Below are 25,798 nucleotides of genomic sequence, written 5' to 3' on the forward strand. Positions count from 1 at the left end.
AAAATATAAAAACCAGCTAAAAAATGTAGTATAATGGACTAGTATAGTAAAAAATATTTATATGTAATGACAATAAAAAAAAAATTAATAATTAAAATAAAATTCGCTGAAATTTTGAAAGTAATCCAGTCAGTCAAAGGTTATGTATATTATTGCAGTAGTCAACTTTTTATTTAAATAGCTTTTTTGTAATTTCATTATTAAAAATTTTTAACTTTTTTTGTAAATTTTTAATGAAGACACGCTTTTACTAACGCTGTAATAAAAAAGTTCATCATAACTCACTTGGCCATGTTTCACTGACATTTCATCCACAACGTCATTGTCAGTTATCATCCAAACTCAGCGCTAGACTTGACTTATAAAACAATTTGGCTGGCATCCGAAGTTTCTTTTTTCTTTGCTGCTTTTATATTTTCATAAAATTTTAATTATGATTTACTTCATGAAATATTGTTATCAATTTTATATATAAAAAACATATATTTATTTACACATCTATAAATTAAGTAGATAATTTTTAATTTCGTTAGTTTCTTTTGTTAAATATTTTTCATTAATCTGTTACTTAGATAACAGATCATTTTGTATAGTTTAATCATACTTTTAGTTAGTTCAAGCTAAATAAAATTATTGACAGGTGATGCAAGCTATATAATCTATTATGTATCTCTTGTAATGGAATTGATAAAAAATTAATGGTTAAAATTATTGTCTGCAATATAATATTAAATTTCGTGTACAATAAAACTAAAAAATGTGCATTAATTAATTGATAATTTAATAAAAAAATGTACATTTTTTAATTAAACTAAACTTAAAAAAAAACATAAGTGCAAGATAGAATTTTTTTCATTTATTCTATGAGACAAAAGATTCCAAGGCAATAAAATGGCAGACAAACTTGCAAGAAGAGGCGCGGCTTCACGAATGATAGGCCCTGAATTATTCTGTGGTCTAGGCAAAGGAACTCTATCTATTCTTATGAACGCCGCAGAGGAAAAAAAAGAGAACTCTATTGGGAAAGGCTACTAAGACTATGACAATCTGAAATACTTTTAGGGACTTATAACCTAAAACGGTTCAAAGATTAATTTGGTGTCATGAAGTTCCACATCTTTAAATCTATCAATTGTTTTAGTGAAATTAACTATTTTAATAATGAATGTTAAAAATATTTGTGCTAGAAAAAAAAAAAATATAATAATCCACATTATCTACAAAGTAGATTATAATATTCCCAAAATAAATATTAACCAATTTATATAAAAAATAAAGAGTGGTAGCAATAATAACAACCCCGCTAATACAAAATTAATTGACAAATTTCTTCTTATTATGTACAAAAAAAAACGTTTTAATAACAAATAATTAACAAAATATATATATTGATATATATCAAATCTCTTTTCATTTTTTTCTGACGGATTACACTCTTATTAACTATGTTCCATCTATATATATAGATACAAAAACAATAAAAAACAAAAATAATTTGTTTCCTTTTATTAGCAGGCTTGGAAAAAAATCTGTGAGTTTTAATATCATCAATAATACATTAAGACTGAAAAGTTTTCGGAAATTCTCATTTAAAATTCGCGCGCTGTATATTTTTCGATATTTTAAGTTTATGTAGTTTGGCAGCACTGTCTTTAATTACTATGCCAAAAATGAGCGCGATCTGTCAGACAGTTCGTTTACGGCAGCTGTTGAAACCAGTTCACCTCAGTAGTGCGTTGCGAGAATGTCTTCGACGGTCGTACGACCGTCCTGAAAGGCTTTGTACCACTCATAAACTTGAGTTTTCGATAAAACTGATTCCCCATAAGCCTTTTGTAGCATTCGCAACGATTCTGCACACGAAATTTCGTTCGAAACACAAAATTTGATGCAAACTCTTTGTTCAATATTTTTTCCATTGTTTTTTTCGCAACGCACTACTGAGGTGAACTGGTTTCAACAGCTGCCGTAAACGAACTGTCTGACAGATCGCGCTCATTTTTGGCATAGTAATTGTCCTTAATTGCTGCCAAACTACATAAACTTAAAATATCGAAAAATATACAGCGCGCGAATTTTAAATGAGAATTTCCGAAAACTTTTCGGTCTTAATGTATAACTGCTTTATACATCTTAAAGAGACTAAGTACGATGATTGGAGAATTGCAAATGAAAGCGATTGTTCTTAACGGGAGTATGGGTTGATCAACTGCTTCAAAAAAAAATATCCCATGAATCAAATTTTATTTTTGAATAATATATTATTATCCAAACAATCATTTGTTTATCTATAGGAAACCCTTTAATAATTATTCTTAATATTTCAGTTTAAATTTTAAAAGTTGCTAAGTGTTTTTTTAGTATAGAGAAATTTCTGGAATGCTATAAATTAAACAAGATAGAACTGTCCTATGAACTAAAGTAGCACAGAAAAACCTAAGTAACGATAACTTTAAGACAATTTTATAAAAATCAACACTTGTTCAAAAAAGAAATGCTTTAATTTTACTACATAGTGTTAAATTGATCTTAATTTTAAAAATATATAATACATACAAGTATAATAAAAATAATTAAAAAAACACTTAAGTAATGTGAAAAAGTCGGAAGATAGCTTTCTATTGCATGTTAATTAATATTAGTTAATGATAATGAACTTTCATAATTTTGCAGTCTTATGAACTTAAAATTCATTTTCGAAAATTATTTAAAAATTAACATGAAACTTAATTTTTAAACGAAATCATTTCTTAATTGTAATTGTAAATTAATAATATAATTATGTATGTAGAAATTGTTGTTGTATGTTGTATAAATACTTTTTATTTAAAATAATTATTTTTTTCTTTAATATAGTAACATATATTAAATTAATAAAATTATTAAATATTGGGTTGTAATTATGATTTAACAAATTTATAAATTTATTTTATAATTATTTGTGTAATTATTATAATTAGATAATTAATTATTTTATATATAAGTGATTTAGATATTTTAATTCTTATATACATAATCAATAAAGACAAATGAAATATTATTATTTTATTATTACTTTTGAAATATTTAAATGTGTAGCTACAATTCACAACACCTTCAATCTGAAAATAAACCAAAAGAACGTATTTATCAAAGTTTCCAACTGGTTAAGGTGCATAAAACCGTCTTTCCAAAATTACTTGAAATACGGACTTTCTACCTTTGTACATAACTAGTTTGTAGTTTGCAGTGTTTAAAAATAGATAAAAATGTTCTATTGTAGATACAATATTTATAGGTAAATTAATTTGCAATGAACTATAAAAAAATTATTCCTAATAGCCTAATAAAATATAAATTAATCTTATAAATATAAATATATTATATATCAAAATATGGTAAATATTGGTGAATGCGGAATAATTTGCTAAAATAGGAAAATGGTTATTGAATTAAACAGTCATATATATCGTTAGTAGATATCATCACCAAAGACTTTTACAAAATAGTAAAGCGTACAAGAATGTCATTAATATTCCCCGTTTTGATGAATGGATCAAAAAAAAACTAAATTATTTCAACATTAGAAGTATAATATTCGTCAGTTAATCACTACATATTTCACTACTTAATCACTATTAGCAAAACTTTCAGCTATATCAGTAAATTCGCACAGTACAACTGTAATATTATATGTAATATTGAAATTCTTTGACAAAACTAGTCCTATCTTTGGGAGATATGTCATGATGACTGTATGTAATATAGCTACCCTCAATAAAAATACTTCATATTTTAGGGATGTGAGCTTTAAAACTTGAAGGCTTAAATTGTCAATATATAATGAACGCTTTTAAGCTATTATATAGTGTTTGATATCTTAAAAATAAATAAAAATAATTAAAAATAACATCGTCAAAATCAAGTTCCATCACCTTCTCAGGGGAACATTGGATCATCAATGGTACAGTTGGTTATTTTTTTTTTGTATTTTTTTTTGTAGTGAGGATATGGAATGCTTTATGTTGTTGGAATAGTGTGCCCGACTCTCTAATATTAATATGTAATATATGCCTTGGAATTAGTAGTAGTGTCTCCGATTTATTTTCTGCAATTATTTTTAAAATTCAGTCGGCGTTCTTTAGCTGCGATCGTAAGTTCTTTTTCTGTGAAAGTTTTAATATTTTTCGGGTGAACTTATGCGACGTTTTCGTCACTCCTCATATCGTAGTTTGGAAACAGCATTTTAACATTTTCGTTAATTTTTCCTTTTTCTAGATCACTTACTTCTGATTTTAGTTCTAGTTTCTTCATTACTTTGTATCCAAGGCCTTGTGGATCATGATTTATGTCACTTCGAAGTTTCTGCCACTTTCTTGAGTTATTAGAAAACAAATTTTCGGCTGAAACTTCCATATTTTATAATGAACCAACTTTCATGGCAGAACTAAGCTACACCTGCACCTATATGACGAGAGTTCATGCTGCAGAAAAAATATAAAATATAAAAATACGTTTATATGTTTTCCCTCTTATTGTCGTGTGCGAGTTTGAGTATATTGATGGTAAATTGAGGGAAATATTTAATTATGTCGGTATGGCAGCGAATGTTGGTATTTACCGGAATTTCGAGTAGAGCAAATTAGATAAAAATGAGGTAAATTAAATGTTACCATTGTGAAAATTTTATAATATGTTTAATAAATAAATAAATACATTTGAAAACTTTTAACAAAAAATAATGAATAAGTGTAATAAATAAAGAAATAAATATTTACATAACTGCAGTGCAAAATATCCCTAGTAAATTTCAATTTACTTAACCTCAATTTACTCAAACTCGCACACTGCCCATATTGAAAATTGTAATCATATTGCCCATATTGAAAGTAATCAAACGCGATACACATCATCCAATGAATTCATATTAATGTAGATCTCCGCTATGTTGAATCTCTGGTATTAAGATTCCCTCTTAACGCAAACAAAATTAAAAAAGGTGAAATTTTTTATTATGTTTCTTATATCCTGAATTGACTACTGATTCGCTAATCAACTGATGATAGAATAGATGTAAAGCTTGCCATTTAAAATATTAGTATTTTACAATCAAAATCTTCAAGTATAATATAAATAAAGAAATAAATATTTACATAACTGCAAAACCTCCCTAGTGAATTTCAATTTACTTTACCTCAATTTACTCGAATTTGCACACGGCCTATATTGAAAATTGATGCAGAGAATTAAGAAAAAAAAACAGATTTAAAAATATTGTCAATTAAAACAAAAATGAATATAATATTAAAAATTGCTATATGTTACTATTAGAGCAATGATTTCAACACTACAATTTTTTAGTCCATAAAACCCACTTTCAATAAAAAATTCAAAATAAATTAAATATTCTTTCTAGTTTATTAATCATATATTTATTTTTATATTTGATAGATACTCTTCATAACAACATTTCTTAAGCAAAACTCAAATACATGCTTACAGATATACATAGATCCAATATAAGTTGTATGTTATTTTTCAATGAACTCAAAATATGCAAAATTGAAGTCAATCTTTAAAAAATTTTAAGTTCATTGGCAAAGCTTGCGTTTCGTTAATTTACCACAAAAAAGAACTAAAAAATTAAAATTATAACTAAAACATAATAGTTAAAGGTTGCATATAATTAAATTACAGTATGAAAAAACCGTACACATAGAAGATATAAAATAATCTACAACAAAAAAATTTTAACATGAAAACCTTAAAAAACTACAAAACTTAGAAAAAACGGGTTACAAAAACGCTAAAATTGAGTAAAAAATTTGCAAAAACAAGAAAAAACAAAATTAAATAAATTAATTAAATAATAAAGTCAAAGACATGGAAGCTGCACATGATTCACAGTACATGGTTTCGGTTTCGGCACACAGATACATTGCACATATAATAGATAAAAAATTAAAAAGTTTCTACGCATATGCAACTTATTTCGGTTTACTTTTTTTATTATTATTTTTTATGCTTCATTTTAAATTGTACTTTTTTGGCAATTTTAAAATTTTTAATTAATGTTAATAAAATTTACAGCTTAGCAGTTTAAAACATTAAATTAAGAAATGGAACGTAATGGCTTTGCCGTTAACTAAAATAAGAAAGCAGTTAAGCGCATTTAAAGACTTGTAGAAAGTAGGGTTTCATTTCGTTTATTAGTTCGAGATCATTTAATAAATAAATTGGCAATGAAATTTATGATTTGAAGATATCTGATGATTTCAACAAAACTAAACAACTGTATAAAACATTGTGACATAATAATCATCTTATGAGCATCTTTGACTTTATTGCAGCTCAAAAGCAGTGACTCAGATTTATTAAAATTTATTCATTAAATTTATTCCGATTACAAAAAAATCTTTAAATCTGGCTATGGTATTAAATTTTATTATAGAATAATTATAAAAATTTTTAAATTATAGGGAGAAAACTATCCCCATTATCACTAAGCTGCTAAGTAATTTTAAACAAGTGGATGGGAATATTATAATATAAAATATAGCAGATATAGTACATATTGATTTATTATAGCAAAATTTATTCACAAGATTTATTATTCATCAGTATTAGATATAACAGATATAAATAAACTTTAAGTACTGATCTGAATGTAGCTATGATTCAAAAGTTTCTATGTAATTATGCAGTACTAAATGATTTAATTATTGATTGCTTAATTTGAAATTGAAAATTGTGTGGCTTCATGACCATTGTAACATTAAATTAGTCTGTTTTCAAATCACAAGTTAAATTTTGTTTTATGTTTTAAGCAACGTAAGATTTTATGTAGACAGCTAAAGTAATAATAGTATAAAAAATAATTGCATTCAGATTAATTCTTCAGTGATTATGTCTATGAATTACATGACGTGTACAATCTTCGTTTTTTTAACGTACATAAACTTAAAATATCGAAAAATATACAGCGCGCGAATTTTAAATGAGAATTTCCGAAAACTTTTCGGTCACAATGTATGATAGCAGGCATTTCCGTTAGTTCTAAAATTTTGATTTATGTTTCGAGATATCTTTTACAAAAAAGTATTATCTAATTTACTAAAATACGGTACAAGGGGTATTTCTGAATCGATTAAACAAGTTACTAGAAGCAGCAAATGATTTAATCATCGATACAAATGAAAATTGTGGTCAGTTGAAATAAATTTTTTCAGAACACAGTATTTTGTTTGTTTTAAACTAAATTTTATTTAAGCAGCAAAGAATAATGTTAAAAAATAATTGCATTTCAGATAATTCTTCAGTGATTATGTCTATTATACATGACGTGTACAATCTTCTTTTTTTTACGTATAAATATTTTCTTGAGCACATCAAGACGTCGGTTTTCAACAATTGTTGCTAAATGCTTGCTGTAAGCAGATGTCACCATTTCGATACTGCTTGAAGTATCACTGGTAGTTAGTGACCTCCCTCCCGCGCTTCTCTTGTGCCCGTCTTACACGCTGGGAAGTGTTAATCTGAAACCACAGGGGTCAACACCTTTGGCTGACCTGGCCAATAGAGGTCGGCTCCTTGAAGGCAGTATCGTAGTGACTATGGTTAAAACTCGAATGACTGTATGTATTTAGTTTTTTTCTATATGGAGGTGCGGTAACCCAAAGACATGCAGAAATATTAGATAGGTCTCGCTCCGCACAAAAATGAATGCTATATCCAAACGTATAGTTTCAATTGGTAGATTTGGAATTCTTCGCAGTTCCGATGAGGCGGTTATCTGCACAATATACCGATACATTTGTGAAGAACAACATGGTGTTTAACGTTCACAGCAGTTAATCATGTTAAATAACTCTGGACATCTGTAGGTAGTTGTAAAATCTTATTGAAACGTTCAACTTCTGAAAATTTTAACATACTAGGTAAAGAAAACATTACAAAACTTTTTTGGAGTAAATATTTGCTTAAACTTTGAAGCCGTGGTTCAAAACTTCAACAAAGTGATCATTTATTGAAAGCGAAACGGATGTGCTCGCTATCGCACAATATCAAAGCCAGTGGTATTCATCTTCCTGTGACCATCCGGATATTTAATTTTTTAATGCCCTCTTGAAGCTTATTTCATACACGAATTGGTAAATTGAAAAAGTATTTTTATCGAAGTCGACGATAATTAACTCTTAGTTCCTTTCGTGCAATCACAATAGCTCCATTTCTATATTGAGATTGGATTAGTTTTTGAAGATCGGTAGAACCTTTTCTTTGGCTCATTTGTTTTTAAACTCGTTTTAGAGTTCATTTGCATTTGCTTGAGTTATCTGCATTTTGTTGTTGTCGATATGTTCAGTTAATTCCAGCCTTAACATTTCAAATTAGTTACATTGCAGATGCAATTATTTTATTATTACCGCCATAGCGTAGTACACAACTTTCAGATTCGCTATAATGTGCTCAGGTTCAAGACTTGGAAGATTTATTTACTTTAAGAGATTAAAAGACTATTATGATTTTCCCTTTAAATACTTATGTATATTCATTTATATATAAACTATTACGCTTTCGTTCCATTAAAAATAAAAAATAAAATAATATTCAATATATGTATCCAAAAATGGATAAATGGTAGGATTAAGAGTAAATATTTAATGTAATAAAAATTGAATGTATGCACAATTGATTATAGACATAAAACATATTTCATTTTATAAATTTAATAAAAATAGAATATTAAATAAATTAATAATTTAACAATATTTTTTTGTATTTAAATCTGCAAATTATGGTAATTGTTTTTGAAAATTTATTATTACATGCTGGTATTAATTTTTTATGAGTAAAATAGGAAGAAACTATATAAACATTGTTTCATAAAAAATTATAAAATTTATTTATTTTTTAAATCAAGCTAAATATCCATTGTGAAAAAAATACATAAAATATATCATATCAATTTTAAAACTATTGCTCATGATACGAGATTCAAATTTATTACTCATTTTTCATGCACGCCACTGCTGCAATATTGCAATCTCAGTAAAATAAAAATTTTTTTATTTAATAAAATTTACCAAAAATAATATTTTAAATAAAAAATTAAAAATTAAAAACGCTTTCTTCGTTGAAGCGTGCAAATTTGATTCACTTTTGCAGAGCGCCTCTATTGCATTGTTTGGCGCTCGTGTAGATATTTATCATTATAATTCGCATGATACAAGTATTTCGATTTGAAAGATTATACCCAGATATGCATTAAGATACAAATATTTATAGATATGATAACTTACACGTAATGTTGTATTTATAGAAAATTAAAAATTTTCAATTTTCAGAAAACTATTTTCTTCCCGACATGCAATGAGGTGGCAATACGCACGGTCATACACTCACTCAAATGTTTATCGTGCAATTGTGTATATTTTATAAGATGGGTCAGTCATATTATAGTCAGTAATTCCGGCTTATCGATATGAGCTATAAATACTTACTTATTCAGAATATCATTGTGAAACTAGAAGAGGCAGCCAACATATTGTTGGAAAGAGATAGTTAAGCATATTTGTTTCATTTTGTGTGTATAAACAAATCAATAATATATTTCACAAAAATATTTTGAACACTTATTTTATTAATAAGAGTATATAGAAAATTATGTATTTCTTCCATCAATATTTTATTGATTCATTCTCTTTTAATACATGCTCCCCAAATAATCATTGCTGGACAAACGGAACACACATTTCGTTAGTACCCTTACAAGGTGTGACAGAAAATTACATTTCTATCACGAACCCATTGATTCCACAACACAGAAACATATCTTTCGCAAAGCCTCCGTTCGCGTCGTACGCTAGGTCTCCCAGACATCATCGCAAACTTTCCACTGTTCTTATCAAAAAAATTTATTGTAGGACTGAATCTGGAATCCGGCGAGCGAAACCATGATGAAAAAGGTTCGTTGTACAATCTAAATCATTTGATTATAAAGTTTATAACAATTATTCAGTATATATCACTAGGTGGTTGCTTATCCTTTAATAAAGTATCTTCCTCTTAAGCCCTTGGCCAAATTTCTAAATACAAAATATTCATAATAAACTGCATTGGACAAATATATTGAATTAAATAGCACTTCACTCTAAAACCAGTGAAATTTTTAAAAACAAAGTTGAAGAAGGTAAATTGAAACCATTCTTAAAGAAATGTTAAATAATAAAATGGACGAGAAGAAATTTCTGTTATTATTCCCAAAGGTTTATATATAAATGGATTTATCATACTATTTAATCAAACGTAAAATACATACACTAGATACGAGGGCGGTTTGAAAAGACAGTGACTTTTTAATAAGACAAATTTTTTTCGGCAAATAAACATTTTATTTTTCTATATAATCACCTTTTAGCTCGATACATTTAGTCCAGCGTTTTTCAAATTTTCTTGTTCCCTCCAAATAATAGGTTTTCTCAAAGCTCTCAAAATACCCGTTTGTTTCGGAAATAACTTCTTCATTCGACTCAAATCTCTTACCGCCCAGCCATTTCTTTAGGTTTGGAAACAGAAAATAGTCGCAGGGGGTTACATCTGGAGAATATGCTGGATGGGTAGCAGTTCGTATCCCGATTCGTGGATTTTGGCCATCTTGCTTAATCTGCACACGAAATTCACTTTTTTCCATTTTCGTAAACATTCACGAGGTTGTCTGCTTTGAACGACTATTAAACACCAACTGAAGGACGTAGCTTGCTCAAAATTAGAAAGTTGCCCACTGGTAGATTACAGCTGACGGCAGCACTGTTGCATTTGGAGTAACTGCGCGGAAAATTCAAAAAGTCACTGACTTATCAAACCGCCCTCGTATAGCCTTAGTTTTTAAAGTAATGCTATAAAGAGGTTTTCGGAAAGTAGTGAACTACAACAACAAAAATTCTTTTTTTATATTATTTTTATTATTTGAATTTTTGGCTGAGCATACAACTGTTTCGAGTAATGCCAAATACCCATCATCAGTGTTCTTGGAACATTTGTGCTATAAACGCATGTATCCCATGAACTAAACATACCGGTCAAAGGATGTAAGTACATAAAACATGCAAAACTTACGTTGCTGCATAAAGAAATTTTTCTTTACTCGCCGCCTTTGCTGTGTTACAAATAATTTTTGACCGATTTCTTTGGCTTTCGTATGTTGGCCTAAAATTATAATCACTGTGATTACTGCTGTTACCATTTATGCTGCTGCTGTTGCTCTATTATTGCGTTTAGTGTAAATATTTTGAATTTTAGTTATAGTTACTAAAAGTAGTTATTATTAATATTATTGTTGATTTTGTTGTTGCAACAAAACCAGCCGAAACGACGCGTCGTCTAACACTACTGATTTTATAGATGTATAAATATATATATATTTTTATCTATTCCATATATATAAATTTGTATTTGTGCCTGTGTTCGTATACATCTGTGCGGTAATAAGCACATTTCAAAAGCACGCATTAATTCAACACCAGCAAAACGCTTGTACCAAACTCCATTCATTTTGAACGAACGACTTACATAGATTTTTGGACGGCTTACCGATCTTACAAGCGGCCGGTTTATATAGCGCCAAAACATGTTTAGCTGAAGTCAGTTGCAGTTTTAGTCACAATCGAAACGGTCGTTTACTGAAAACAACGCGGCGTGTATTTCGGTTCGAAATAAACCACAATTAAAGTATCTTAACACAAAGTTCCTGTTCTGTTGGATTTAATAAACTTCAACTTTGCTAAAAATCAAAATATTTTAAAGGATTTTCCTTTTTACTTTGGATTACTTTTTTAAATATTAAAAGAAACTATCAAGGTGAGAATATTATGTGAAAAAAATAATTAATTGAAGTTAGAATTGAATTTAGCTATATATGTTATATTATTTGTGAATTACGAGTATAAAAAAAATATTTAAAAAATTCAGTGACGAGGATATTGATATATATTTTATATTGTGAAACAGCAAAATTTGTTTCTAAAAATCATTTTTAATGTTGTTTTTAATATATACTTTTTTATATAAGTTTTGTGAAAAATTTAAAAATGAAATGTTTTGAAATTATTCTTTCAATATATTGAATGTTATAATATTTTAATAATATTTAATTTAATATAAAAAATAATTTTGTCTTAACAGAAATATATAAAATTCATAAAATTTTAATAATTTCAATTTAAAAATTAAAAAAGTAAAATTATAAAATTACAATATATTGCAAGCCTGTAGTAAAAGAAGGATATATATTCAGCTTTTCTATAAAAGCAGTTTTTGAAAAGTAAATGATTTAGAAGATAAATTTTCCAATGTCAGTCAACGACCTATATAAAAAGAAAATAATTCACCTATTAGAAACTTTAATTTTTTTTTCATTTATCTGTTAATTCGTAATATAAAAAGTGTTAAATAAACAAAATTTAACAGCTTATGAGAAATTATTTTTTTAAAATTTAACTTATATTTTAAAAATAATTTATTTTTAACAAAATTTTTCTAAATTAACAATGAAATATAATAAGAAACTTTTTGTCATATGTATATATACAAAGTTTTTTATAATTAGAAACAGTGTCGACACAAAAATATAAAATCTTGATAGTATTAAATTTATTAAAATGTTTTTAGCTATTCTGAGTACTTAAAGGAATAAGATACATTAACATAACAAAAATGTTTTTATACTTTAAATATTATATAAATAAATATAATATAATAAATATAATAAAAATGTGAATACATAAATAATATAAATAAATATTCTTTTCTCATATAATCCTTAAATATTATTAAATATATTGTATAGTTTTCCATTATTGATATTTTTAACATCACGAAAAGTTTATATATAACACATAAGTAATTTTAGTTTATCTATATGGATGGAATAAGTTTCATTTATTTTAATTTAGTATAAAATTCTAATACTTCTAATGGATAGGTCTTTGTTTTTAAGTTAATTTGTTAGTATATAATATTTGTTAATATAATATTATAAAATGATATAACTAACATATTTAAATAATTTTGATAAACAGAAATACTACATAGTTAAGCTTTGAACTATATACGTTCAAAAATAATATACAAGGACCTTCGCAATCTTTGACATTTCTTCACGTAAAATGACTACAAAATCTTTTATAACTCAATTTTCTCTATTAATAGTAATCACAATTGTGAAGTAGTAAAGATGTTTATTGGCACCAAATTCTTTATATAAATAATATAAGTAATAAAAAAATTACTTTAATTACTAAACTTGAAATTTCCCTTTGATATGAAGATGTCATTACAACACTTAATTATTTAAATAAAAAATGGTTTTTTTAAAAAAAAAATTGTTATATTATTTTGTTATAATTATTACTCATTGAGTTTATTGACCGTATTTTTATATAACTTAAAACATTTAATGTTTTAATGCATAATGTTTATTATATCATGTATCCTTAAAAAATATTACTGTAATCCTTAAAAAAAAATATTCACATATTGTTAAAACATTTTTAACTCTATTAGAAAGTAAACTAATTTTCAAAGCTAATTTTCATGATAATAATATTATATGATTTACAAATTCAGTACTTAATAATACTCTTTGAAATTACTTCAATTAATATTAATCATAATAAATGACTTACGATTTTTATAATTTAAAATTAACAAATGATGTGTGATTATTTATTAAATAATCATACATAATTAATTAATGAATTAAATTTTGGATTTTTTGGGGAAATAGTCTTATTTAAAAAATGATTAATAATGAGTTCATGAATGTATTAATTGACAATAAGTAATAATAAACAGTGTAGTGCTTTCCTGCGAATCATATTACATAGATGATTATTAATATAACAGTTTCTTTCACTATTTTTTATACTATTATATTATATTTATACTATTTTCTTATACTAAATTCTTTTCATGATTTTTTTACATTTAATATTGTCAAGATTTTCTAATATGTGACATTGGAGTCCTTGATGATATTCTTAGAGCCATCAACATCTCTACTTAGATACTTTTATTCTAGCTGCATTTTATTTATAAAACTCAGCTTTTCTTAGAGTTTTTCTTAGAGTCTGCAATAATAAAGCAAATAAGCAATTTTTAACAGTATTTTAACGGTAATAATGTTAAAATAAATTGTTACTTAGCGTGAGAAAAAGGTTTTAAAAAAATTTTTTTTTGTTTGTTAATTTAACTTTTATTTTAAATTTAATTTTATGAGTGAAGAAAGGAAGTATTTTTTTTTTATTAAAAAAATAACTAAAAACTTTTAATGGTGACAGCTTTACTTGAGAAAACTCACACGTTACATTAAAAAATATCTACCAAAAAAGTCACAACTTCCAGTAAGTAAAACAAAATTTTATACTTACTTTTTATGCCAAAAAGAATTAACTTACAAAACTTGTGTGACACACATATTAAATAGATACACTAGAGACACAAATTATATATAAAAAATAACAGAATTTTAACATACAAGCATATCTAGGTACGCGAACTTGAAGTTTGTTGCTTAAGTCTTTTGTTTCAAATTTGTTAAATAAATAAACCAAGTTTTAACAGTTTTAACTTGAAATCATTGTGACACCGTATGTTGAGACTTTCATGCTATTTCAATAAAAATAATATGTGAATAAAAATAAAATGGTTTTGAGATAAGATATTAAAAACAAAAATCAACAAAGTTGAACTTGAAAGTTAATTTTATTTTTTAGTAATATTTTTTTTTAAATACTCGTTTATATATTAGTAATAATATACTTAAACATATATTTGTATTTCTACTAGGTTTTAGGTTCAAATTTTGAAATGATAGAAAATCATTTACCAGAGTTCTTGTAATTGTTTTTTGTCTTTCAACTTCACATAAAACTACGGCGACTTTACAAATATAAAATAGTTATATAAACTAATTTTTAAAAGTTTGTTTGAAGTATCTGTTTGAAAGCAAAAAAAATAAATTTAATACTCAAACCTTTTCCTATGTGTTTATATGCTAAAAATGTTGTTGGCACTAAAAGATGCTGATATATCCAAATTCAATTAAATGCAGAGTAAAATGTTCACGTATATTATCCGCCCATATCTTGCATTTACTTAGCAACAGGTCTAGTACCACCATATTTTTTTTATTCAATTGACTGAAGTTCTGTATCAAAGAATATTTTAAGACTTATCAATAGTTTTAGTTTATCCGTACTAGCTAAAAATACAAAAAAATAAATAGACCTATATATTGCTGTACTTATTACTCATAGGAATACAATAGGGTAATAGATCATATATATAGTTTCAAGATGGCTTCTCTAAGGCCATCACGAAGTTCTACAATTAATCGATACAATAGAAAATTATAGATATTTTGTAGAATTTGATATAATTTTCTAAATAGTATAGTGTACTATAATATTAAATATCAAAGTGTTGTATGATCAATTGTCAACTAAACAGATTATTACAAACTCTTACCAAAAGAAAAGGCTGTGCAAAAGAACCTTTCCTTTGATAGTTTGAGAATTCAATAAATTTTGAAGCAAAACAATTTTTAACCATTTTTTGTATTTGGTAAATACTAATACAAAATCAATAAATAATTATATATTATATTCAGTATTCTTATTTTCAAACTCAAAAATCTCAGTTAACTGTATTTAACAGTAATTGTTCAAGTTTGACATTAGTTTCTCTATCTTGTATATTAAAATTTAATTTCGGAAAAATATTAGAGTTCCAAAAAGTTTTTTCCAACCGACATGCTTTTCGTAATTTTCAATTCTTTGAATGCCAAGATATTTTTGACGGTCAATATGATTCTTTTCAAAAAGTAGGCTGAATTTTCATAGCAATACTGTTGAAAATTTTATTATTTTAAAACATGAAAACTTTACTTAGTCAAATTAAATCTACTTTTTTAAATCAATAAAATTTGATCTTATGTTTCTATTAAGAGATAATAAAAACTAAAGTTTGTAATACCCAACTTCACCAAACACCAATTTATAATTTTTTTTGTAAATTCCATTATTTCCGGAAATTTGGTCTGCTGTGTTGTGCTCCCCTATTTTAAATATTTAATTTGGAAAATTTAATTTATAATCACGGAACTCAGAAATTCAATTTAAACTTTAATTTTAATTTAAAGTAAATTAAAATTTAATAAAAGCAATCGTCGAACTTTTATTTATATGTTAACTTTACTGTTACTTATTTCCGGCAAAATATTCAAACGCTAATTCACTGCCGATACTTTTGAATGCCTCTAATAGAAACCAACATTCATTTTTGGTCTCATGATTTCTTATATATGTGTACAACTATAGCTATGTTATTAAATATATATTGCTCTAAGATTTATGGCATATATGTTGCATATATTTTGTTTGTAAACTTTCAAAGCAGTTATTGCATTTTCCAGATTTGCTTGTAAGAAACGTAATAGTTTATCAGACTGTTTATCTAATCTAAAGTTCTTTTTAGGTAATTACTGATAATGATAGTCTTTAATTCATTACTGTATTAATTAATTATAAATAAATATAAATAACAATTTTAAATGAATTAAATAATAACTATTATATAATATAAAAAATATATCAAACAAATCTAAATCCAGCATCTGAAGTTAGTATTTTTATTTTCTTTAATGAAACCTCACTGTATTTTTTAATTTTAAATAAATATAAATAAAAATTTTAAATGAATTCTTTAATAAAATCTCACTGTATTTTTTAATTATAAATAAATATAAATAAAAGTGAATAATTACATGACATACAAAAACTATCAACTAAATTTAACATTAAAAATAATATCCTCTTTACATACATTTTTTTTATGTAATGTTTCCTATATTTTATATTTATTTTTCTATATACATTTTGTAATATTATTATTATTTTTCAATAGTTACTCATTTACACAGCTTGACAAAAAAATAGTATTTATTTTATTTTGTAAGCAAATCAAATAAATAAATTTTATGACATGTAAAAAAACAAGTAATAATATTAAATACATAAAAAAATAATGATATTGAAATAAGAAAACAATAGCAAAGCATTTGCTTTAAGGAGCATCTTAGGAACAACTTATAACGCCTTCCTTTTTCTGATTAACAAATCTGAAAACCCCATCGAACCTTAATCATTTACAATCTATTATTAATTATTTTTTGCTATTATTTTTTTTAATTCTCGTTGACATACATTTTTAAAAGTAGTTAATTATTCAGTAAAGTATATCAAAATTTTTCAGTACTATAAACAAATGTTTAACTACTTCGCCAATTATAACGATATTAAAGGTGCAGCATAAAAGAAATCATTATTTATATCAATAATATTAATTTTAGATTAGATTAATTTTTTTTTGCAAATTATAAGGCAATCAAAATAAAGCAATTTTAAATGTTAATTAACAAAAAGTTAGTTTAGGTTAGTAAAAAAAAAATTAGATGTAAATCACGTTATTTTTTAAATACATATTGACTTGTTAAGTACTTGTATGCAGTGCAGTCAGTTAACGACTATTTAATATGCATTTTTTTATTAAAAAATATAAACAATAATGGCGCAAAACAACAAGTAAAACATATTTCCTCAGTAAACGCTAATTCTATAAAATTTCATTCTTTGCATAAGAAATAATCATTTCTCAAAAAAAGCCTGGCTTAATGCATTTTCAAATAATTTAAAATTCAAACAAAAACATTTCGAAAAAATAGTTATAATTTGTAGTTTCTTTATAATAAAAAAAATGGTTAAAAAATTAAATATAATAAAAAATGTAAACAAAAAAATTTTAAAATGGAAAACCTGTTGCATGCAATTTTGCAACATTTATAGCAATTTTCAACTTTTGCAATAAGCGTACAGGCATGGCTGATTAAAGCGTGCAGTTTCTTTCTGTCCACTATAAACACAACCAACAGCAATGAATCAACAGTGTAAAAGTGTAGTGTAAGAAGTAAAATACTCTCATAACATAACACTCATACACACAATCAGTGAACGCCGCTCTGTTTATGTTATGTATGAATATTTGCATTGCTTTAACATGTTAGCAAAACTTATTTAAAACGTTAACAGAGCTTTTCTATATACATATGTGTATGCAAGTAAAGAAAGAAAAAACTGAAAACTTACAGCACACGTTTTACATGTGCGCTCAACGATGCCATTGATGACTCAGTGAAAATAAGCGCAACTAACGTAAGCAGTATGAATTTGTCTGTTATTGTTATTGTTATGTTGTTATGTGCCAAATTGATACTTTCGTTGTTACAAAATAGTTCAATATGTGCCATGTACCATATCATTTTATAAGTAGCTATAACTACATACACATGTTGTTGTGTATGTTTTGTACCTTCACTGAAATCTCAACACTACCACCGTTACTGTTATTGTAGCTACTCTGCTGTGCTGTGCTTGCTGTGTTGTTTCTGTTATTACATATTCGGTATACAGTATTATTATTGATGTTATCTTATGAACTCACGTCATAAATGTGCTTGGAATTTATTTGGTTTTTGCAGTTCATGACTTTTGCTTTCTTCTGATATTGCTTTTGCCTTTTTTTCAAAGACATTGTTATTGCTTTCTTTAATTTTAGTGCTTTTAGTTTTTTTTTTTAAATATAAATCTTAACATTATTTTACTTTCTGCAAAAATGTAACACAATTTTTTTGGTGTCACCAAAATGTTAATTAAAAGTCATACGTGCTTACATAAAAAAATTTGCTGTCCAAAATTTTGCCATCATATTTTATATGTTTAATGTGAATAATAAACATTTACAATTTAGCAATTTAATAGATGTTATCTTAAGTAAAAAAAAAAAACATAAAATTAAAAATTTTGCAATTTATCTTTCTTTTTGCATAATTTTTATTTATTGAATTATTATATAGTATATATTTAAAAAAAGTGTTATTGAAATGTAAGATATAATTTAACAAATTATTATGTATTCAGACTTTGCTTTATGTAATTTTTTAAAGTAATCAATAAAATTATTAATCAAAATAAATATATATATTATATATTAAATCCTTTAACTCCTAGGAGAAGCATAGGGCCGCAACAAATATCTTCCACTCGGTACGATTGATGGTCAGTAGCTTAAACTCTCCCCAGCTTTTCCGCATGTGTGACATTTTCATATCAATTTGCCTTCTTCAAGTGTGTGCAGGTCTGCCCCTTCTTTTGCTACCCATCAGGTTCCACTCAATCGCCATTCTTGTAGTGTTACCAGTCGGTCTACGCAAAGTGTGACCGACCTAGTCCCATTTGCATTTATGGTTTCGGTTCTTATAGGAATTAAAATAAATAAACTGAGCATATTTTGCTGTTATATTAGGTAAAATTTTAAAATTAAATCTAAAAAGTGTAAAAAAGTGTAAAAAAATTAAAAAATTCATATAATAAACTGTTTGAAAACAGCTTTCAAATATTTAGAAAACAGATATATATGTTCATAATCTCTCCCACTTTATCTCTCTCTTGGTGTAGAAATTAATGTGGACCTAAGAACACTACTCTGTGTATTCTTAAATATAATAAATTGAGTTTGTTTCTAAACGCATAACAAAAACGGGCTCTTATGTTGCTCGAATATATATGAACGATATGAAATGGAGTTCTGACAAATTCTATCATTTGCATTCAATGAGTTTTAGTGTTAATTTTGGACAAGTTGGTATCGAATATTTCTCTCCAGTTTATTCTATCAAATTGCCAAAGTTTTGAACAAGAATAAAATGTTTTTCGCTGATTCTTATTTGAATGATATAATAATTTGAATATAATAATTTGAATGATATACTTTTAATATAACTTTTTATATTAAAAGTATAGAGTTTAATATTAATATCTTTTAATAGAGTTTTTAATAGATAATTTTTGTTAAATAATTTCCTTTTAAAAATTTTGAAATGAACATTTTTTTATAAAATTTTTTTTCCTTTAAAATTTTATTTTTTATTTTATTTTAAATGTTTAATACAAATTTTTAATGCTTAATATTTTAATTTTTTTAAAATTTGAAGTGAAATCTTTGCCCTTTTGAACAATGTTTAAAAAATATTAAGCTTGGTAGAGTAAAAAGGCCATCAATTTTTGAATAATGCTTTTTTTTACGAGAAGAATTTTTCAACTAAGTAATATGTTAACAAATAAAGTAATTTAGTTTACTTAATCACTTTAAAGGTTATTTTTTCCGAAAAGTAGTAAACTACAACAACAAAAATTCATTTTTAGATTACTTTCATTAATTGAAATTTTAGCTGACCAACACTTAATCACTTTAGTTTATTTGTGTGACACATACAAATACAAACTCACTCGTTATTTCGATATGAGATATTTTGCAAACCAATATTTACACTAAAAATACTAGAGTATTCATTTTTTTAAGAAAACCCTTCTCCACGTGAGACTGAAGTTTCCACGAGTTCATGTATGTGCAGCAACCGATTTGTTTGTAGACCGTGTTAGATCCATAGTTCGCGCTAAAGATTATAATAGATTCTAATGAAAATTCGAAATAAATTAAAAAATTTTATTTTTTTTCAACATCATATTCTGTTGGTTCAATATAATTGATAATTATGACCAGTTGGAATGCAATTGGATCATCCTAAAAAAATTCATTATTTTTATCGGTTTTCAAAACCTATTTATTTAATACTCTTTATATTATTACAGCTTATTTTTCCAAATATACAAATACGTTCAGTGTGTCTACTACGTAAATCGTTACTAATATTGTTATTTAAATTTATTTATCAGATTGATAGTATTAATCTCAATCTTATATATATTATAATTATAATCTATATATTTTTAGTGGACTATAACTAAAAGTTGTTAATTTTCTGCATTTCTGTAGTTTCTATTATAAACATATAATTTTAGAAATTATCTCTTTATCTTAATGAGACATTTAAAATTAAATAATAATATAGATATATAGATTATTAACTTATACATAATATATAACTTCTTAATAATATATTTTGATAAAAATCATACAAAAAATAAACATGATATAAATACATAAATCGCAAAAGACCTCCAAGACTTTAATCACTAGAAAGCTATGCAAGGTAATTAAATTTAGATTCAGTTAATTACACAAAAATTAAAATCAAAATTAATGTTCAAAAATACAAATTTCAAAAAGAATAACAATTATTTTCAGCTCTTAACCTATCTGTGATGGAGACGAGTCATGTCATATTAAAAATATTTTTTTATTTTTTTATTTTTTGAAACACTTGAGTGAACGCCAATAAACACCACACTTAAATTTAAGTCCAGAAGTATCTTTTGCTCAATTTTGTATTGTATCTATAAACAAAATAATATTCAGCAGTACATTCAACTTAATTACAGTTTTTTTCTTACCAAAATTAACAAAAGCAACAATATTACTTCAATAATAATTAAGTTTTATTTGAGTATTACAAATTAATCTTCATAGACTTCAGAAGACAGTACGTCATGTCTATGGTAGACAAAATCTTATGGCCGCAAAAAAAAATCGTGAAGTCAAGTTTAGATACGAACACCAAACACAATTTTGAAATATTTAACCGTAAAATTCAATGAAATACCTAAATGCGACACTTCAAAGTTATGCAATTTGTTTTTACTTGAATTCTTTTTTTTTTACCATATATACATATGTATCTATACACATATATCTATATATTTTTAGTTTTTGTAAATTTATTTAAAATGTTAATAATTCAGCTAATATGACCTCAAAGTTATTTAACTTTTTGCGGCCGTTTCCGCTTTGGCTGTTGATATGCATATTTTCTAGTATCTTTTTCGAGTTTTTTTCCCCGTTTTGTATATTTTCGGTTAGATACTTTTTTTCAATGGTAATATCGTTGCTAACCGTTGTTGCCAAAACTGATTATGCAAATTAGTAAAACAAAAAAACAGCAAACTTTAGCATCTCATAACTTTGCCAACGACCGAGATACGAGAATTCGTGAACGTTTATGTATTGGCACCAATGTGGTCTGATGCTTAGATGTGATGTGAGTAGAAGATAGTTTTGGTTTCTATATTGCAGTTAGTTGATGTTAAGGTAATTAAAGTAGTTTTATATGTCAATAGGGTAAACGATTTGTTTGCTTAAGGTTTTGGCCTCAAAAATTATTTCTTAATGTTTGCATATATTTTTATATTGTTTTTTTTAAAGATAATAACAAAATGTTATACAGTCTATTGCAGCATAACTTCTATACATAAATTACCAAATCTTTCAAAATATTTTTAATTATATAATATATATTGTTGCAAAAATACTTTTAGTTTGACAGAAGATATGTACGACTTTTTTGAAAAGTATGGTGACTTAAGTACAAGAATTAAGTGCTCAGCAAAAAGCCTGCACTTATGTGGTAAAGAGCTAAGTTGTTCGATAAACTATTGGTCCGAAATAAGGAAGACAATTTTGAGAAAACCACGACTCTAAACAGTAAGCGATCTACCTTTAATTGGATATAAGGATTTGTAGAATCTAGTGGTAGTGACAATTAGCTCATATGAATAAATCTGCTTACAAAAACATTTGGGACAAATTGGTAGTCCCAATAAATTAAATGGTCGTACGCTGTAAAGTTGTCGTAAGCTATTCTTCACAGTACACTTAGAAAAATTTGACTAAAACATTAGGTTCCACTTGAAGGGAGCTTAGAAATAAACTAATATCTCAGATTCCATTCATAGAAATTTCTTTTCATACATAACAATCCGAAATCAAGTCAGCACGTTTCTGATATCGTTTCTATACAAAATTTAATATTTTAATATACTTTAATATTTTTTTTTTAATTCTTTAAATTTAACACATTTCAAAATCTTTTTTTTTAGATGATGTTCGTACAGCCAACACCACAACAACGCATTAGCATTCGCGAAGAATTGCGCGAACCTGAGAATCCAGCTGAGATTGAGCGTGACATTAAGCTCATCCGCGAATGGCTCAATACTCAACCACATTTACCAAAGGATATGGATGATGAACGTTTGGCTACATTCTTGCGTGGCTGCAAATTCAGTTTGGAAAAGGTGAAAAAGAAGCTTGACATGTACTATACTATGCGTAATGCTGTCCCAGAATTCTTTGCGAATCGTGATGTTAACCGGGAAGAATTATCCATGGTGTTTGATTATGTGTAAGTTTAAATAGAATAAGCAATTTATTTCTCTGAAATTATTGACTTTAATTATGTGATATATTAATCCTATAGACACTGCCCTACATTGCCCGGTTTAACTTCAAATGGCCGTCGTATTACATTTATACGTGCTATTGATTGTGATTTTCAACCAAGCCAAATTCCTGATGCCATGAAAGTTGCACTTATGATTGGTGATGTACGTTTGGCTGAAGAAAGTGTCGGTATTGCTGGTGATATCTTTGTTTTGGATGCTGCTGTTGCTACTGCAGCTCATTTTGCCAAATTCTCGCCAACCATTGTTAAGAAATTCTTAATCGCTGTTCAAGAGGCATATCCAGTAAAAGTGAAAGAAGTTCATGTCATTAATATATCACCACTAGTGGATACAATCTTTAAATTTGTTAGCCCATTCGTTAAAGAGAAAATACGCAATCGTATTACTTTCCACAATAATATTGAAAGTTTATACAAAGTAGTGCCAAAGGATCTTTTACCCAACGAATATGGTGGCAAAGCCGGTCCCATCATTGAATTAACTCAAATGTGGAAGAAGAAGTTGAATGATTACACTGCTTGGTTCAAAGAGCAAGAGGATAAGAAAGCAAATGAATCTTTACGTCCAGGTTCACCAAAGACTAGCGATGATTTGTTCGGTATGGAAGGTTCTTTCAGGCAATTAAACATCGATTAGAGAGCAATTAAGATTCAAATTTGAGATCCTAAAGATCATTTCTTGTGGTGACTACTTTAGTTTTTACAACCAAAGCTAATGTGGTGCTCATTATCGTATTATAGCTTAATTTTTTTATACTTTATGAATTTAATATACTTTTTGTTATTTTCGGTTAGCATTACTTGAACTGCTTTGTCATTTTTGTTAGGTGCGAAATTTTCACACAACATTTCATTTCTCATATATGTTTTTAATTGAATTATTAAAATAAATAAAAAGCTTGGAAAAAATGCGAACAAATTTTTTTAATAATATTTGATTTGACTATATATAAACTATAATAAGCATTTCTATTTTGCTTACTCTCTCTCTCTCTCTTTTTATAAGGTAATATACTGAATTTGCCTTCGTTGCGTCTTAAATAGTGTTTCATAAACGGGCCTTTAGATTTAAGATGATTATATAGTTTTTTATGTACCATTTCCTTCAAATCTTATTAATTTTGCTAAAAACTCTTTTGTTGGCAAATCAGAAAAATAGATAAATGAAAATTTGTTGAAGAAAAGTACAAATGAGAGAGGAATATTATCAAAGGAAGATGAAAATAAAGTGAAAAATAAAACGAAAACAAAACTGACTAGAGTTAAAAGTATTGGGAACGATCATATGTTATTGAAGAAGTAACTACAATGAGTGTAGGCAAGCATTACTTTATTGGGGGAGTATCATAGACACGGTTGCCACTTATGGTGCTTTAGTACCAAAATTGGTACTTTTTTTTCCGTTTGGTACTCTGGTACTCATGTTCAAAAAATGGTACATTTTCGGCGACCCAACTTTATTGTGGACATTGTATTGTTTTATACTTTTTGTACATTTTATATAAATTGTATTTTCTTATAAAAAGACAATAGAAAAATTTTGGACCTTTATTTACAGAAATGGTACCTTTTTAAACCAATTTTGGTACAGAAAAAAATTTTCAAGTGGCAACCGTGATCTTAGTTTGAAAAATAATAAAATAGAGCAAGAAAAAGAGAGAAAAAGAGAATAAGAATAAAAAAGTTAAAGCTTATGTTAAATATAAAAGCAGAAAAGAAATCAGGAAGTTTAAGAAAAGTGGAGAAACACAAAATAGATATGAAATGTAAGAGAAAATTACATTAAAATAGTTCTTTTCAGATTCGCATTCTGGAGCATAATAGAGTGAAGGAGAATGAAATAAAATATTGTAAGATACAATATAAACAATCACTAAAGAAAAAAGATATATATCAAACGATGTCAACAGTTATTTTATTTTTTTTTTAACATTACTTTTTTTTCACTGTCACTTCGATGAAATTGAGATGAAGAAAAAAAAGAAAAAAGACTATGAAAAGATTAGGAAAAACTATCTGTTGATGTCGTCATTGTTTTTATTTTTGTATTTTTTTTTCTTACTTCATTTCGGTTTTTATTTTGAATTTCATAATTCTTTTTTTTTTCTTTATTATAAATTTTTCTTCTTTAACATATCATTTTCTTATTTATTCATTTATTTTAATTTAATTCTCGTTCAACTAAACTTACAGTTTTCTTCTATCCACAATTTTTTTGTAGAGTTTCTTATTTTTGTTATATAATATTCAGTTTATAATGAATAATATATATTTTAAATCATATTTCTATATTTTTCTGTGTAACTCTTCCCTAACATATTCTATATTTACCAGGATCTTTATTTGTCTCTTTAACCATTTATCTCATTTTCGGAGTTTCAATGATTGTTGTCCCCACCTAATTAGTTTCATTCTACAAATGTGTATTACTACTTTACTTCTTACTTTTATTTTATTCTTTTTCTTTGTTTAATGAATGAGGTTTATTATCTCTTGAATCATATAGTC

At 26.1% G+C, this 25,798-nt stretch overlaps 1 protein-coding gene across 1 annotated transcript; it reads left to right on the forward strand.

Annotated features, from left to right (window-relative positions):
- Positions 1-11,621: 11,621 nt before the first annotated feature.
- On the forward strand, positions 11,622-24,197 carry LOC119684997 (alpha-tocopherol transfer protein-like). Its single transcript, XM_038099162.1, has 3 exons — positions 11,622-11,835; positions 22,926-23,230; positions 23,306-24,197. Exons 2-3 carry the CDS (start codon positions 22,926-22,928, stop codon positions 23,925-23,927), a joined length of 927 nt encoding a protein of 308 aa, XP_037955090.1. The 5' UTR covers positions 11,622-11,835; the 3' UTR covers positions 23,928-24,197.
- Positions 24,198-25,798: the final 1,601 nt, after the last annotated feature.

Source organism: Teleopsis dalmanni, chromosome 2 (genome assembly GCF_002237135.1).
Source record: "Teleopsis dalmanni isolate 2A chromosome 2, ASM223713v2, whole genome shotgun sequence".
Taxonomy (NCBI): domain Eukaryota; kingdom Metazoa; phylum Arthropoda; class Insecta; order Diptera; family Diopsidae; genus Teleopsis; species Teleopsis dalmanni.

Excerpts from the sequence above, each read along its gene's own strand:
- LOC119684997 (XM_038099162.1), top strand. The coding sequence starts at position 22,926 with ATGATGTTCGTACAGCCAACACCACAACAACGCATTAGCATTCGCGAA. Across the intron at positions 23,231-23,305 it reads TCCATGGTGTTTGATTATGT|ACACTGCCCTACATTGCCCG; the intron begins GTAAGTTTAAAT and ends TTAATCCTATAG.